We start from the raw sequence: 17,619 nt of genomic DNA, 5'->3' as shown, positions 1-17,619 counted from the left end.
AGAGGTGCTAAAATTGAGAAGTGTTTAAATAAATGCACTCTTTGCTAGATTTTAGTACACTTTTCAGATATCTTTTAACTCACCAGGTTCCTAATGCTGACTCCACAGGATGTCTATGCAAACAGATTAATCTACACACCGCCATCCTTCATAAAACAGCCTATATATGTTTTTGTTATCACAAGTTTAAGCTAACTTATTTTAATTATTAACCCCAAGTATACATTTATGTATTTGATCATAAATGAAAGCATACCTTGTGTCCAAAGCTTTTAAAGGCTTGTTGCGGGGCTGCTGCTCCAAACAGCTCACTGCCGGGTTGCCGGCAACGGGTATCGTCATCGCGCTCAGCACCAAGGACGTTATGGCTTGTACTGCAAGAACATTAATTTGGGTCCTCTCTGTATCTTCCTGTAAAATGAACTTACTGTAATTTGAATTGGAAAAAAGAGAGAAGTCTGAAAGCCCTGAATATCAGCATTTATTTCCTTCCATTACATTTTTATTGACAACCCTGACAACTAGACTTCCTCCTACCTAAAAATCCAGCCAGCAGGTAAGCAATGGACACAGAGCATTACTGCTCTGGCACCAGCAAATTCTTCTACCCCATCAGCCATTCTGATCATTCTGAATGTATTTTCTACCCTATTAGCATTAAAACCTCAAGGTGTCTGTTATATTATAAGAGCTTTCAAAGTTGCCTTGTTTTCATCTAGTCTATCATTATCCAAACCAAACTATCAAATGGGACCTAACTGGAGTTGGAGACTCTTCAGAGAAGAATAGGTGATAATTATTTTAATAACTGCTCCTTTAGGAACAAATCTCAATCTCATTATGAGTTACAGAAATACTTTTATGGATATCGTTCTCCAGCAAATATTTAAGTATTTAACCTCATTTAACACCACCGCAAAAACGTAATAAATAAGACTCTGCTACACTACTGTGTTATATTCAATTTATTATTCATACCTAGGGCATTGCCAGTCTTTCCCCATAAAAGTATTCAGAACTACGTACTGCATGCTTGGTACCTTGGCACTGCAGATTGACACAGCTACAAGAGTCAGTTTTTTACTTAATGAAAAATCTCTTAAAATAGACATCTTACATTGTGGAATACAGGCTCATTCCTCCTTGCTGCTGCTGGCAGCAAGAACTTTCTCCTCAGTGTGTTTTGCTTACTTGCTCAGAACAGTTTAACAAGAGGAGCTTGAGTAAATGCGTTTTTTCCACACTAAAAAGTCAGAGCAACATGTAAAAGCTTGTGGATTCCAAGTGTCAGGGTGCTTCTCACAGCTCTTGAGGAGGCTTTATTGGCTGATTCCTTCTTCAAGGTATCAGACCAAACAAGAAACATTCAAGGCATATGTCATTGACTCATTTCATCTGGTCCTCTTCAGAAAGCTTAAGATGGTAACAAGTTCTATTTTTTTTTTTCACAATTTGATATTCCTAGCAATTCTTAAAACATTTGCAATCTGGAACATGTCAATATTCCTTTTAATGTAAAGGAGCACTATTACCTCTGTCCTGAGGCCAAAGGCTGTCTACATGGCACACAATTAGCTAAAGCTAGATGGCCTTCAGGCTGATGCAGTAGGGCTATTCCATACTCAGACGTAATTCAGAACTGCTGCAGGCTGCACAGCAAGCCATAAAGTCAGTCTAGCAAAGAGTAAATGCTCACCTAAGGGAAATGGATGCTATCATACTCATGTTGGATCATGCACCTGACCTACGAAGCAGGGGGAACAAGCCCAGAATCCACTCCTTGTAGGCACCTACCCTTTGGCTTCTTTAAAAGGTTTTAGCAAGAGCTCTGCACCTACCATATGACAAAGAATTACAAATGGAAACCATTTCTCAGGTCACTAATATCTGTTTGCCAGGTCTATTAGACCTAAGAAAATTATTTCTGTGAAATAAAATGAAAGACAGTGTCATCTCCATGAATGATTTTACCTCTTGCTGGTTCTCTTCTTGGTCCATTACGATAGGTTGAGTTACAAGCACACCAAGCAAAGTAGCCCAGGTCTCTTCAAACTGGGTCCGGCTAATCCACCCTAAGAAACATTCAAAGCAGCTGGATATTTATATCTTACTACAAACCTAAATGGGCAACAGTAAGAAAAGGCTTCTACAGATTTAATTTCATGCTGCTTCAAATTCAATTTGGCATTTTTGTAACCAGTACAGATTAAGTTTTTACCATTCTATTTTAGAAACAACCCTTAAGAACTTTATTTTTAAATGGCCCTATATTCCAGTTATTTCTTACATACATTCAGATATTTTGATTGTACAACTTTAAGCGATGCAGTCTGTCAAGTTTTAACAGCACAGAAAATTTGGCAGTTCTCACAAGGTTTGAATAGAATCCCAAAGCAATCCAAGAATTCTTCAATCCTCATAGAATCTTAGAAGCAGAGGATTTAGTTGCCTCAAAATTTGCTATTAAATTCAAGCACTTTTCAAAGATATTCCAAGCAGATCTCTAACTCTAAAAGATTGCAAAGGATTCCTCAATAATGCCCTGAAATTTACAGTAACGGTATTGCATGAATGGAAAATGTGAACGCTCTCCAAGAGCTCACTATCCAAGGCTTTACAGTGCTCAAACATAAAACACTGCCACAAACTGTAAGTCAATCAAAGACCAACCTACAGAGCTAAAGAAAAAAAAAATGGGACTTCAGGTATGTGGAAAATTTGATACATTATCCTTGATAATCTCATCTGCCAAAGAACATTTGAACCCGTAAGTCTCCCTACTCCTTCCTTCAGTAAACCTGGACACACGCAGAGCCATTACAGTTGCAGCATCTCAGTTCAAGAATGTCTGTCGTACTAACTTCCAGCTACGGTATATTAATAAAAAAAGGAAGCAGGGAGGAAGGAGAGAGCAAAATACAGTTAGACATGCTGCCAGTTTGCACATGCCAGAAAACAGAGGACCCTTCCGTAAATTGCATTGAAACAACTTCCCCAAGACAGAACAGGTTTTTGTTCAGTTGTTACAGTTCATAGTTTTTCTCTGTCTTGAGCAAAACTTAACACCTCTTGCAGCACAATTACTAATCTCCTTGGAAATCTCTCTTCCACATAAGCAACAAAAGTAAGTGGTACCATAAACAGATTTTTTGGTAACTTTATATTACAGGTAAACATCCAAATAAAGCCAAACATTAGTTTTTAATTCTGTACATACCAAGTGTATTAATACGATAGATGAACTCTTTGAAGATTTCTTTTTCTTGAAGAAACTCTACTGGGATTTCAGGAAAAACTGTACCAAAGTCACCTGCAGGCTTTGGTGACCAGCCCAACTTCCAGACCTGAAGGAACATTAATAATATTAGCATGACAGTTATAAAAATATATGCACCATACAAAAGCAGTAAGACATCAATAACAAAAGTTATTTTTTCAAATACACAAAACCTATAAAAAGATTAAATACCTAACACACAGCTAATAAACATTTTGTACCACTATTGTGTTTTTTTTGAATAACTTATTCTGCATATTTCTTGCCATCAGTCCTACTGTCCAAATCTGGACATGAAAAAGAAAAATATCCTTGTTGAATAATTCAGTTCAAAATTTAAGCACATTTCAATTTTGCCAGCTCATTACTATACAGAGAAGTGCAGTAATGATGCAGATCTGCATTTCAGATAACTTGCAATCTTATACTATTTAAAGAAACAATTTGGGAGATAGTTAAAGGCTGATATCTTACTAATATAAAAGTTAAGATGCAGCACAACTTTTTTTTTCCCCCAAGGTTATTTAACAACAACAACAACCCCATTGTTCAACAGCTGTTGCATCCTGAAACAAAGCACAGCATACCAAAGGAGGGACTCTTGTGTAGCTGTTCACGAGAGGCAGCCTTGCCAGACTGATGATGATGTTCTTGAGGACAGGAGTCAGAAATGCTGGAATATTGGAGTTTCTGCTGTGGCCCAGTGCCAGCACAGTCTGCAAACATTCTACCATTTCAGCTATCATTTCACAAGCTGCCGCAATGTGTTTTGTTCCTTTGGTGGAAGGAGAACAGAATCAGTGTTATGAATCTAAAACACACAAACTAAAGAGACACAGAAAAAAACAAAAAGACTCTAAAAGTGATAAAATAAAGCGCATTTCTACTGAAAAACACAGTAAAGTTGCTGACAAAGATGTATTCTATAGTAGTTCAGCCAGTGGAAGAGTACTCCTATCACCCTCCCTGCAATTGCTTGCTGTTGTTTCAGTGTTGGGAATTACCAAAACCCAAGATCTGCCAGCAGACCTGCTCACATAACACTTTCCTAATCTTAACCCCAGCAAAAACAAACCACCTTGTACACAGAATTTCTGCTGAACAGCTTAAAATGACCAAATTCACTTGTTTTCTTAGAAGGCATTCTCCTAAGTGGCTCCGCACTAAATCTGACAAGCAGATGGTTTCTTAGGTGGATGTGGCATCCACCAGCACAGCTGGATATGGAAAGCAACGTCTGCCCACTCTTTCAGATCACACTTGACCTTCATCCCAATACAAAACCCATGAATGCAGTAAGACAGATCATGAAGTTTCCACTCTTCAGAAGAAGTGCTGAGAGAATTGTACCTCTCCACATGAAACTTCAGAATGTCAAAACTCAAACATAATATTATCTGAACAGTACAAATAGTACTTATCCAGAGAAAGCTCAGACTACAGAGAATAAACAGCTGACAGCAATTCAATAACACATGAAAAATACCTTTATGCTTAGGTTTTAAGAAAAAACTATACATGCTAAAAATAAGCCTATATTTAATAGGCATTTTTCAAACATGAATATAGTCTCATACACACTCTCACTGATATAAAAAGTAGCAATTGAGGTGAGCTAGGAAAAAATTCCTCAGTGGTAATATGAGTCAAGCTTGGAAGGTGCTGCTTACTCTGTGTGTTTGAATCAACTTCACCCTCATTTAGGCCTTTTGAAGTGTTCTTCTTTCTTTCTGGACTAAGAAGTTGATTTCCAGGTTCAACTGCAACTGAATTAGAAATACATCTTTTTTTAAAATGCAGCCATTGCATATCTCATAATCAACTTTTCTTCTCAAAGGCTATATAGTTATATTACGTATATCACAGTTGTATTATGTATATTATACAGTTTAAATAGTTAATAGTATAAATAGTTAAATATTAAATAAAATACTTAAATATCTTTATTTCCAAAGTATCTGACAGCTTCAAAAGTAAAACAGTAAAAATAAAGGCTGTCACATAAATTCCAGACACTTAGCATTTGGTCAGTGATGGCTGACCAACTGTGAAGAAAGCTTTCCCATAGCTATTCAAATTAGACTTACCTGCTTCTATTATAAATCTAATGCAATTAATTAAGGAGCAAGCATATGTCACATTAGCTGCAGTAGCCAGCAAATTCCAGAGATTAGTCTGCTGCAATGTCAGACAGCAACAATCCAGAGCAGCTTGAAGATCTAAACTTAGTGGAATCCGGTCATTTTTCAAATACCATGATATTGCCTATATATATATTAAAAAAAAAAAAACCCACCATTAATATTGAATTATCCCAATATATGACTACATAACCTATACCCTGTTAACTATTTTTTTCTTCTTAATATTCTGCAATATCTAATTGTTACTAGCAAGTCATGTAAAATATATTCTGTTCTCTCAGGAAAGATATGCATGAAAATTATGAGCATTATACAGGAGAAACCAACAGAAAGAACAACCCTCTTCCCCTGCCACGCACTGTCTCTCAACACTTTTTCTATTCATTTTCTCCTGAACCAGTGCAGGATCATCCCCCCAAACTCTAAATCCATTCCATTATTCAGTCAACATCTCACCTGATTTTCTAGCATATATAAAACAATCCCTGAATAAACTTCTCCAGTAAGAGAAGAGGCGCCCCACTCAAAAAACGTAATAAAACAAATAAAACCATCCAAACACATTAGACCAACATGTAGGCATGGTGGTTAAAGTTGTTTCTTCTCCCAAAACTTTATCACATTTTTAGATATGCTGTAATTTCTTACCTCTACTGACATAACCACAAATTTCAGGATGTCACGCTCTTTGTCTGCAGGAACGTGGAGAGCAGCTGGTAGTTTTGAGAGTAACAACAAATACTGGGCCAGTGCACGACAAAGGGTCATCACAGACTGATACATCACCTCATTTCCTGCAAAACATGACTAGATGAAAACTGTTTGCATTTTTCCTCCCTCAATAAATTTGAAAACAATTTGAAAAAAATTATTTTTTAGGCGGTTTTAAACAGGTATCTTTTTTTTTTTTTCTTTTTTAAGCAGGAAGTTCATGTATTGGTAAGTCATCTGTCAAACACATTTGCAGAGCATAGACTTTCCATTACCAAAGATATCGTTCAGCTTTTTCCAGTAGGCTGATGGCTCAGATAGTGACAAGGGCTGGAAAACCTGGTGAATGGCAGGGAGGTTTTGTACAATGGCAGAGACATGATCCAGAGTCACCCTCCGGGCTGTTTCAAACAAGCTGCTCCTCTGATCTTTTGAGATTTCAGTCATGCCAAGGCTTAGGCAAGGAGCTAGCAAGCTCAGGTTGAATTCCTGAAATCAAACAGACGAATGAAAAGATAAAAAAAAAAAAAAAAAAAAACACTAAGCATAGAAGAAAATTATTCTGGCAAATTAATATTAAGTTTAAAAGTTAATATGACCTCTCCTCTTCTCTGATCTAACATCATAATTACTGTTACTGTGACTTTGTTTATTCTATATTTAGATTCCAAACACGAAGATATTGGAGAGCTAGGGGAAGGGACACCCTCAATGTGCTCCTTCCAAATTACGAGTGCAATATGAATAAAGCTTAAACATGACTTGTACGTACAAGAAATATTCCAAGTATGGAGTTGCTAAACAGAAGTCTGTATTAAAATGGCTAAACTGCTTTTTTTTCCCCCAAAGATTTCATCATAAAGTGGAAATTTCTCAATTTGGGTATAGAAATACCCTTTGCTTACAGAGTATTTCCAGAATAACTGTATCACTGGTGTGCAAAGCATAAAGTAAACTAGAGTCTTCTACTTAATGCATCTCTCTCCTTTCCCCAACCTCACTCTCAGGAGTTTGAACGGGCAAGTCACAAGTTAGCCAGAAAATTATTATTACTTTGGCTTCCAAAGAGTTTTCTAGTAAACAGAATTTAAAATTCTATGAAAAAAAAAAAAAAAAAAAGAAAAAGTATAGTTTAGTTTTGCAACTCTAGATTTGAATATTAAACTTTTTTTCACAGCTCCAACAGTGTTAAAAACACTTATTTCTGCAGGCCAGTAGCAGAAGTATTACAGAAAAACTGAGCAAAACATATTCTAAGAAAACTAATAAGTAGCTGTAAGTTGCCCTTTATGGCAGCTCTACAAAGTGTTGCCTGCTACGAGCGTATTACAAGCATATCTAGCACAAAGTTATCTTAAAAATTATGGAAATACAAGGACTTGTAAAATATCATGAAGAGAAATGATAAAATTATGTATGACTATAAAACTGTGAGTTGTTGTGAATGGAGGAAATAGAAACTAATCTATAAGTTTTTTCTATGTATCTAATCTGCACTACTAGAAAGCTAAGACTATCAGCATGAATGGACACAAAAATGAATGATATACACACTGCTTTAGTTGTCTAAATGGAAGGAAAGTCAACTGAAATATCAGTAAAATATAAACTTTGTGTTTATGATTAACTTATTAGAGCTGGACATTAACGACATTAGAAATAATTATTACAGCATTTTACACTCAATGTTTTATCTCCCCAAAAGTTACCTTGTTGGTCATGAAGGAGTTCAGTTCAGACTCAGGAATCTTGTTCACTAGCTCTGCACCTTCCAGCAGTGCTGAGTCAGACTTGACATAACACTGGGATCTCACTAGTGACACATACCAGTCCTTTATTAAAAGGAAAATTAAGTTTATTATATATTTATTTTCAGATAATAATATATTTCACCGGGGAGGGGGAAGAGCATTGCTCACAGACATTCAATCATGGTCCTAAGAAGAAATTGCTAGGCTACATTAATGTCAAATCTTTTAATGAAATCCACAACACATACTAAGCATTTCACTTGTTCAGTTACCGGAGATAAGACTACAGGAATTAGCCAATATAATAGCAGAACTTGAAGCAGAATCTTCTTCCTTCTAGTAGAAGATTTAACTAAGAATTTAAAGCCTCAGTTGCCCCTTTTTTTGTGTTTTCCCTGTTACAAATAGACATCATGAATTAGCTGGTAGCTAAATAGAATAAATTGGAAATTGAATGCAACTGTTCAGCAGCTGCAGTAGAAATAAGCTCAACTACTTTTGGACAAGATTTAGAGTTCCAGAAAAAGGAGTTTCTTGGTTAATTTGAAGACAGAAGCTCCTGGGTGAATGGCTTCTGTGGACAGTGTTTGCTCTCCTACTTAAGTAGCTTGCAGTGTAAGTCGGTGACTCTTCAGCTATTTTATCAGTCTCCTCCTGATAAACTGGCAGGCAACCAAAGAACACTTTGCCCCGTTTGCAGAAACAGTTGCCGTGTCAGTTATGCAGACACACACATATACACAGATAAAAAAAAACAGACCACACAAGCATATGCAAAACTTATTCTGTTACTGTACAGCATAAGGGAATGAAAAGGAGAAGTGATTTATGCCCTGGGATGAACTAGAGAGAAAGGAATAAGTAAACTCCAAGAGCCTTCCTCTCAGCCCCCAACCCCTCTTTTGAGGTAGATGCATCTAACCACATGAAACACAGAAATCATTAAGAGCATGTCTTCTCTAAAGGTAATTTAAAGCTGAGTAGGGGGAACCAAAAATACAGATGAAGCAACACTTTGTTTCCAACAGAGCAAACCAACAGTTCTCAGTAGAGAAACAAATAAAAGCAGCACTATGGAGAACACATCAAGAATACAAACAAAAACATCTACCTGCCTCTACTGGACATTTGATAAAGGTTTTAAATAATGTTACAGAAAAAAAAAAGTTGAGACAGCTTTCACATCACCACCAAAACATGAAGGCACAAGCCAGTTATGGATCTTTAGTCTAATAGTCAATCAACACACATGAAATCATTCAAAGATTTGTATTTGAGATTCATTGACAATTCTGAGAACATTAACTGTAAATTAAAAATAAGCTGTAATCATATATCTTGTAATGAGCAAGAACTTATTTTGAGCCAAGATATTTTTAATTAAGCTTATTAAACATAATCTTACTTTGTCAAGAATTACATTCTCTAGAGGTGGTTGATTTTCCCCATCTAGTGGGTGTGAGGTAACCAGGGGTGAAGGACTAGTTGTGTCTGGTGCCACCATAAGACGAAATCTGTCCAAGAGCGAGTAAAGTCTTTGGTGTCTGAAAAAGGAAGCACAGTGAAGAGCTAACTTGCTCAGTTGTGAAAATCACTTACAAATAGGAAGACACCTAATGAGCTAACTACAGGTCTGTGAAAAAAGAGCAGAGGGATCATTATGTTCTTTGTTGGATGCACACACTCATAGGACATAAAAATCCAAATTTAGCACCTACTAGCAGTGAAAACAAATTAACACCAGTGAGAAAGTAATAAAATATTTGAAGTTTATATACCTCAATGCATAAAATAGAACAGCTTCTATTTTTTTCACCACATAGCAAATCTTTCTAATGAGCATCAAATTTAACATAATCTGACAGTAGATGAGCATGTTTTAGCAGTTGTTGAAACAATTTATCTCTTTTAAAAAAAACAAACAAAAAAGGAAGTTCAGAGTAAAGTGGAATCTATATTTGAGATGAAGAATTTCAATCTGTGGGTTAAAGTCAATCCACATCAGGGATTTGATTCTCTAATTACATTACTGTAATCAACAACTTCTACCATAAGGTATTCTGGTATTTCAGTAAAGACTTTATAGGTATTATACTTCACAGTTCAAATATCATGCAAATAAACACCCAAGCAAAACAAAACTACCACTATTTATATTACTTAGTATGACATTTTAACATCTATTTGTATTACTTACCTTGTGGCCAAGCCACTATTCTGAAGGTATTCCTGAATTCTATCTAGTTCTTCAACAGGTAACTGAGTAATGCTGTTCTATAGGAAAAAGTAACAAGAATTTTACAGGACTCAAATGAGTAAGATGTCCATATGTATTTGGAACAGATTAGGGAAAAACACATACAGATGAAGTGAAATGCAGTAAGTTAGTATTTATATACACTGACACCTCAAGATAAATATGCCCACACGCACAGGTAAGGCTCTCCTAACCAAAGAAATCATTTTAAGCCTCACTGATAATTAGATGTACTTAAGTTGAATCATTATTTACAGTTAATTATATTGCTAGTAGTAACTGGTTTGCTTGTAAATAAATATCTATCTCCTTACCTGTAGATTTGCAGCCAAAAGCATCTCTACCCGACGACAGGCCAGTGTGTCTACCATACGAGCCAGCACACGGAATGGAGTAGAGAGAAGCTTATCAACATATAATGTTAAGACAGCCCCAGACTGGCTGAGATGTATCCCCTCTAAGCACTGTAAAGTCTTCTTAAGAATTGTGGGCTGGACATTAAAAAAGAACAAAAAAAAAGTCACATTGTGTGTCTAACATGGAAGATGAGTTAAATCTAAAAGGTGATAGAACAATAAAAAAAGGAATCCATTTCAGCAGAAACTTCTCAGAACAAAAGGGACATGTGTTTAGAAAGAACTATCATAGACAACTGCATGATCAATACAATTATTTATACATGAACAGCTCTGAGTTACTGGGTTAATTAAGTAATATGAGCACTAATTTGCTTAGTATTTAGTTTTGAAAGCAGTAAGCATGAAAAAATGCAAATATGGAGTAAACAAAAAGTAGAGAGCAAATCTCACAGGAAAAAAGCTAGTTTTAAGTGAAATTGCAAAAAGCTGTGAAATCTAAGCAGCTCAACTTTTCTTAGAAAAGGTAGGAATGTTAGCAGAGTCAAGACAGTAGAAAAATAAGAAATCTAAATCTGCAGGGGAATTTTGAGCAGGAAATAGGCTAACCCAGCCACGTCTATCCAGAATTAAGAGGTGACAAAAGGAAAGCAAAGACCTTTTTTTTCCCCCTCTAAAATTAACAACAGTACCAATAACTTGGATAGATGACCCCAAAGGTAAAAGAGACTGACTCACAGAGCCAGTTTTGTTTTATCGCAGTCTGTGAATATCACCATTTTATTTTTATTGATTTTTCTGGAAATTACCAACAGAACTGGTAGTTATCAATTTCACAGAATCACTAAATCTTTCTTTCAAAACTGTCTTGCTTAGATAACTCTACTCATTCTCACACATGCACACCAGAGCCCAAATTCAGCCCATCTAACTAGCCCATCTAAAGCATTTTACTAAGATGATTAAGATAGCAACACAGCTGGCCTAGGCTTTTACATGGACAACTGCAAGACAGACTGCATTGCCAGGTTACCTGGGCACGGTAGCATCTCCCTCCATATATTTCCAGTTCTCCCCCGTATGTTTCCAGTAGGTCAAAGGAGGTGATTCTCACTCTGCTCAGCCCTGCTGAGACCATGTCTAGGGCATCATGCCCAGTTCTGGACTCCCCAGCACAAGAAAGGCATGGAGCTACAGAGGAGGGCTACTAACATGATTAGGGAATAGGAGCATCTCCCATGTGAGGAAAGGCTGAGAGAACTGGGAGACTCTTGGGTCTGAAGAGAAGACTGAGGGGAGATGTCATCAACGCATTAAAAACAAAAACAATAATGAAAACCCTCATATACTTTATGGAAGTGTGTAAAGAAGATGAGGCCCAAACTCTTCTCAGTAGTGCCCAATGAAAGGGTGAGAGGCAATGGGCACAAACTAAAATACATGAAGTTCTTTCTAAAGAGGAGGAAAAAAACTCTTGACTGTGAGGGTGACAGCCCTGGAACAAGTTGCTCAAAGCACCCATGGAGTCTTCTTCTCTGGAGATATTCAAAACCCACCCCATACTGTGCTATGTGCTCTAGCTGACCTTACTTGAGTAGGGGGGTGGTTGGACTAGCTCATCGGGGGTGGTTGGACTAGCTCATCTCCTGAGGTCCCTTCCAGCCTCAACCATTCTATGATTCTTAAAAATATTCATAAAAATAATCAAAAAAATAGACTTACTGCTGCTAGATTCTCACATCGTGATTGAATGGCCTGAATAAAAAGACCACTGGCTGCTGAATTCCTGTGAACAGCACTGATGAAGTCCTGTACTGGAGGCTCATGCGACAGATTAATCAAGTCTTGAACGTGGTTCACAATAAGCCAGGTCAAGTGTTCCGAATCATGCAGGTTTTGACACTAGAAGAGGGAGGGAAATGAATATCTAATTCCCTTAACCTCTGTAAGTAAAAAAAAGCTTATCCAGTAAAGCATCAAGTCTTGCATATTATAATTCTTATAAGCATCTTAAAATAGTTGCATGAAGTATAAATAATGATAACGTGACATGACAGGTTTTGTTCAAGTGTCTTTGATCTTGTTAAAATTAAGAGAGTTATAATTTTCAGTCATGTTTTTCAGGACTATTACACTGAATGCCCAGGTTAGAAAAAACTGAAATCAGAAGGTTAACTCAAACATGCTGCTTTTCAATGAAATGTTGTTAGAAATAAAGATATACATTGAAAGTATTCTTGTAAAGTGTGATTTTCATTTAGGCTTCTGTTTAACGTGCAAATTCGAAAAATGATGTCAATAATTATTTCTAAACTTACAGAGGTTCTACGTCAACAAGCAGTGCAACATAATATAGGATTTGCAGAGGCAACCAGGTAATGTTAAGAAGTTAACATCGCCTTGTGCAGAAGTTTTAGAGAGTTTTCTTTGCACTTGCTCTAATCTGAATCTGGTGACTGGATGTCCACTAGTCTTTGCAGAGCTTTTTAAACACATCTTTTTGTTTAATTGAATCTGAAATGCATATATTGTATTTGTCTCCAAACTGCCCTGCAATGCAAACCAAGTCTTATCGGAAGATTTACTTCAGAAGTATTTTCCCAATCTAAAATAAAGACACACCACAAAGAGGAGGTCTTACAGTATCAAAATAGAAGAGAAATGGTAAAGTAAAACCTTTCTTTGGAAATAAGAGAAAAAAAAATATAAACCTGCAAGACACTTTGCTGCTGCTACTGATGTTGAGAAAAGTCTAAAACTTCTTAGCATGTTCTAAAGGGCTCATATGTAAGGGACATGATACCCAGTCACATTATTATCTACCTAATATCCTCTGCAAGAGGTCATACTTGAGCTTACAGAAGCTCACGTATTTCACCTGCGAACTGTTGACATAGATTCACTCTGTAAACATCATCAATAAAAGAATGTCAAGCCTGATAAAACGCCCTAAAAATACAGTTCTACAACTCATAAATCAAACACTTACAACATAATCACAGAAGAGAATGAGTGCGCCACGTCTCACGATCTCTCGATTGCACATGCCACGTTTAGATTCCAAATCTGATTCATCACTGTCTCCAGATATTTGAGGGCTAAGCAATTTAGTGGTAGAAAGACTATGTCTCCTGTAAGAAGCATATTATATTTTATTACTATGGCTACTAAAATATTTATTAATTGCTTGGAATAGTCTATCCATGTCCTCAGACAGTATCCATTTTCCTAGAAAAACATTATAACATTATAAACATTATTACTGCTTTGAAACACTTCCCCCTTGCTTTGTCATTTGCTCTTCTAAAATTTCCTTTTTTGCTCAGCATTTATTACTTTCTTGGACAATTATTAAGACAGACACACAGGTTACATGTCTCTGTGCACAATTCCCGTGTCTTCTCCTCAACCCATCAAAGTAGTTTTTTTGAGCACTGAAATCTAGTATCAGACTGAAATTGAGCACAGTTGGTGCTAGTGAGTCAGTTTGGTACGAATACTGATTGCATCTTACGATCGACTCGCTCAGAACATAGTTACATACCCAAAGCTTACTGACCAGATTGCATTTTTGTAAACACAGTGTCTATCATGTGCACTATCTGGCTGTCAGCTAGAAGATGAAAAAAAATTCTTCATTGGAGCATGCTGAATATTTTGTTACGGTTACTTTTGTAATAATAGTCAGAACAGGTACACAGAAGGAAGCTTTTCTGGTTTAAAAGTGGGGAGATACCTGACAGTATTTTTCAGGGACGACTGAGTATAGAACACATTTCCTTAGCTTGACCTTGAACACACAATACGTATATATCTGTACATATAACTAAATGTGAAATAGCAACCTACTTTAGAACCCAATTATTCAGCAGCTGAGAGGTTTAGCAGATTAGAAGCTACATTTTTTTCACATAACTGTTGGAAACAATCATGAGACTTTCTACTTCTACTAGGTAGCAAACACAAATCTTACTTTGGAGTTTGATGTACTTCTGACCACCAGTTGTAGTTGGTGTAATTGACAAGAAGCAGGATTTGACACCAGAGCAGAACTAAAGAAGGATGTGTGGGAATCATGGACTGAACAAGATCACTCAGACTTTCAAGGGTGTAAAAACTGCCATCAGATCCATCTCCTGTAAAAAGCCTGGTGGCTGCAGCTGTGATTCTTCTAAACATCCCTGAAAAGAATAAGAGCACATTAGAGTGCCGATGCTCTAGCTAAAAGTTTTAAAATTATTTAGGGTACCCTGAAAATATAAAAACTGATTTACAAGCCAGTACAATGCCTGGAAGGAATGGATTTTTTTTTTCTTTAAATAAAGGCAGGGAAATCATGCAGTTTGCCAAATAGCAGTATAAGAACCAGTAAAGGCCAGCTGTCAGACTCAATATGCTATGCCTTAGATCAGACTGGAACCATACTGAAGTCTATCTTTTGAGCCCTTCCTGTCATCCATCAAAAAATTTACCCACAAAATTTAAAATTTCTAATTATTAGACCATTTTTAGATAAAGCCGAACACAAGAGTCCTTCGTGAGATCACAGCCATGCAATACTAAATATTCTACATTCTAAAGACACAAATCTCATACTTCACATGAGGGTTCCCCAAACACATTTAATTCAAACTAATCTGACACTCTTCCATCAAATGCAAAACAGTAAATATTTTTAGGTGAGGAAAAATCTCTGCCCTGCATGCTAAACACATGTACAAAAGCTGAGTTTTGCTTCCAGACTTTCCTGTGTTTATATATTTTTTAATATTTATATAAAAAATATATTTATACATTTATATATGCTTTTTTTTTTTTGTATTTTCTGTGTTTCTGTGTTTATAAGCTAAAATAAAGGCAGAGAAACAAGGAAAGCAGAGGAACTTATGCTGAAGGCAAAGGACCTCTGGAGCTCCTGAAAGAGATCAAAGAAAAAAGGAAATTAAAAGCTAAACAGAATAACAAAAATCCGCACCCTTGCTCTCTTTGCACTGCCAGCTACACAGAATGAAGCTGTAAGCTCCACAGCCATGTGGAGCAGTTTAAGTTCCCTCTGGGACTGCGACAAATGCACAGTGCAAATAGTCAAGAACAGGAAAACTGTGTAACGAGGGCACCATCTAGTGATCTTCTAGAATCATGAAAGCTGCTCCATGCTACTCTTCCAAGATACCTTATCTATGCCTTTCATTTCTACTAATTTTAATGTATCGCTCTGGAAATCTTCATCTCTAGTCTGTTAACTTCCTACAGTTGAATACAAATGTTAGTATTCTGAACAAAACATAGTGGGTAAGAAGATATGCAAGTAAAACAGAGGTTAGGAATGAGAGAAGATCACAGAAGAGTGTGTTACCAGACACAAATGACATCAAACTGTAGCTATAGTCAGTAGAATACAATTAAAGAGGGAAAAAAAACCCTAAACAAATATAAACCGTTGCACAAAAGACAAGTATTACAGAACAAGTTCACTTAGATAAACCTAGAAGAAAATATAAAGCATGAAAATACAGCTCAGGTGTGCAAATAACTTCCATTTAACTCTATAATAATGCAATCCTAATATTACTAGTACTTAAGAGTGCATTTGTAGTCCTAAATTAAATTTGCTGCTAGCAAACACACGTAACCTAGTGTTTGGCATGAATATTTTACACAAGTAACTCTCAGCAATTCTTCAGTTCGAACTATTCAAAATCTGTCTCAGAACTGAAGTTTGCAAGCTGCAACACAGGGCATTGTTTCAATTATTACCTGATTTGAAGATATGTATTAAGCACATAAGCAGTGTGCCCAGCTCCTGGCAGTAGAAAGTGTGTTGCTGTTCATTCATGTCCACTTTCAGTTGTTTGGTGACAATATCTTCCAGCAGAATGCCAACCAGCTGCAGCAAGAACCTTGAAAAATCACACACACGATCAATAGAGCAACACACTTCAGGAGAAAAACACGAGTTTTGCCTGTGAAACTCAGCAGATTAGAAAATAAATAAATAAAATATGAAGTCATTGTCCATTCATCCTAAGTAAGATTGAAAACCAAAAGCCACCACCAAGAAAAAAAAAAAAACAATATATGAGATGGATCTAAAATAAGTATGATGATACAATTATGACAGATGATCACAAGCAATTGATATAATTATGCAGCTAAGAGGAACAACTTAGTCACAATAATTTTGCTGCTTGAAGCATCATTTACCCACATTAATACTACCACACAGATTTCAGACCAACCCTCCAGCTGGGCGCAGGACACAGTTTGGAACATCAAAGAAAAACACCAGAAAGGGAATTTTTCAGATGAACAGTTGTCATTCCCAGACATAACCATTCCTCAGCTCTCCTGCTAGACATAAGGTCACATGAGAAGTCTTGAATACTTTCTTCCCTCTACTCTTAAACTGAAAAATAAAACAAGCTTTCTATTTAAACTTCTCATCTAAAACTTAGTATTTTCAGCACCCGTATCAATAAGGATTTATCTGTTTTTCTTTTTTCAATCATTTATCCATTTTAAGGGAAGGATTTATCTGTTCTTCCACAACTCAAGTAAAACCTTCACTTTACTGGAGAAGAGATATCAGCACAGTCTAAAATCACCAGTAAAGGGGCTGCCCATCTCCTCCTTTCATTGTCCAACTTACCTTATCCTCTGCACACTTAAATCCTTTCCTTATCAGGTTAATTCCATCCTTTATTCTTACAAGGGAACATTTCTATGCACACATACATAATGCATATTTGCAATATCTAAGCTCAGTATTCACTCAGTATTTCCTAGAAGCTATTCAAAAGACAACATACCTAGAAAATGTCTCTTCAGGCAGATATTTCACCTGCTTAGCCTCAGTACGGTCCTCTGGTGCAGATAAGTTGTTTTCTCCACGCCTCAGTCTATTAATTGCTTGACAGGAAATCAAATATGGGGAGAAGGAAAGCTCCTGAATACGGGATAGAACTATGTCTTCTGTTGATTGTGAAATCAGAACTCTAAGGATAGCTAATATTCCAGAAATCCATAACTGGACAGTGCTCACTGATGCCTAACACAAACACAAAAATGAAAAATATCATTAAGAGTGCACAGAGAAGCTTCACAGACACCATAACAATAGCAT

The 17,619-nt window shown here is 36.5% G+C and overlaps 1 protein-coding gene across 2 annotated transcripts in view; it reads right to left on the bottom strand.

Annotated features, from left to right (window-relative positions):
- Positions 1-17,619, bottom strand: part of HTT (huntingtin) — a 70,423-nt gene that overhangs the window by 11,587 nt on the left and 41,217 nt on the right. For both annotated transcript variants that reach the window (XM_026034076.1, XM_026034074.1), the window contains 17 exons: positions 17,306-17,544; positions 16,254-16,396; positions 14,470-14,677; positions 13,486-13,627; positions 12,219-12,398; positions 10,455-10,631; positions 10,081-10,157; positions 9,289-9,427; positions 7,842-7,964; positions 6,408-6,621; positions 6,070-6,215; positions 5,365-5,542; positions 4,948-5,043; positions 3,865-4,052; positions 3,218-3,344; positions 1,972-2,072; positions 257-411 (listed from right to left, as the gene is read on the bottom strand). In XM_026034076.1, coding sequence (XP_025889861.1) covers positions 257-411; positions 1,972-2,072; positions 3,218-3,344; positions 3,865-4,052; positions 4,948-5,043; positions 5,365-5,542; positions 6,070-6,215; positions 6,408-6,621; positions 7,842-7,964; positions 9,289-9,427; positions 10,081-10,157; positions 10,455-10,631; positions 12,219-12,398; positions 13,486-13,627; positions 14,470-14,677; positions 16,254-16,396; positions 17,306-17,544 — 2,633 coding nt within the window. The remainder of the gene's footprint in view (positions 1-256; positions 412-1,971; positions 2,073-3,217; positions 3,345-3,864; positions 4,053-4,947; positions 5,044-5,364; positions 5,543-6,069; positions 6,216-6,407; positions 6,622-7,841; positions 7,965-9,288; positions 9,428-10,080; positions 10,158-10,454; positions 10,632-12,218; positions 12,399-13,485; positions 13,628-14,469; positions 14,678-16,253; positions 16,397-17,305; positions 17,545-17,619) is intronic.

Source organism: Nothoprocta perdicaria, unplaced genomic scaffold (assembly GCF_003342845.1).
Source record: "Nothoprocta perdicaria isolate Ctin4 unplaced genomic scaffold, notPer1 scaffold_14, whole genome shotgun sequence".
Lineage (NCBI taxonomy): Eukaryota > Metazoa > Chordata > Aves > Tinamiformes > Tinamidae > Nothoprocta > Nothoprocta perdicaria.
This window is presented reverse-complemented; position numbering and strand designations above follow the sequence as displayed.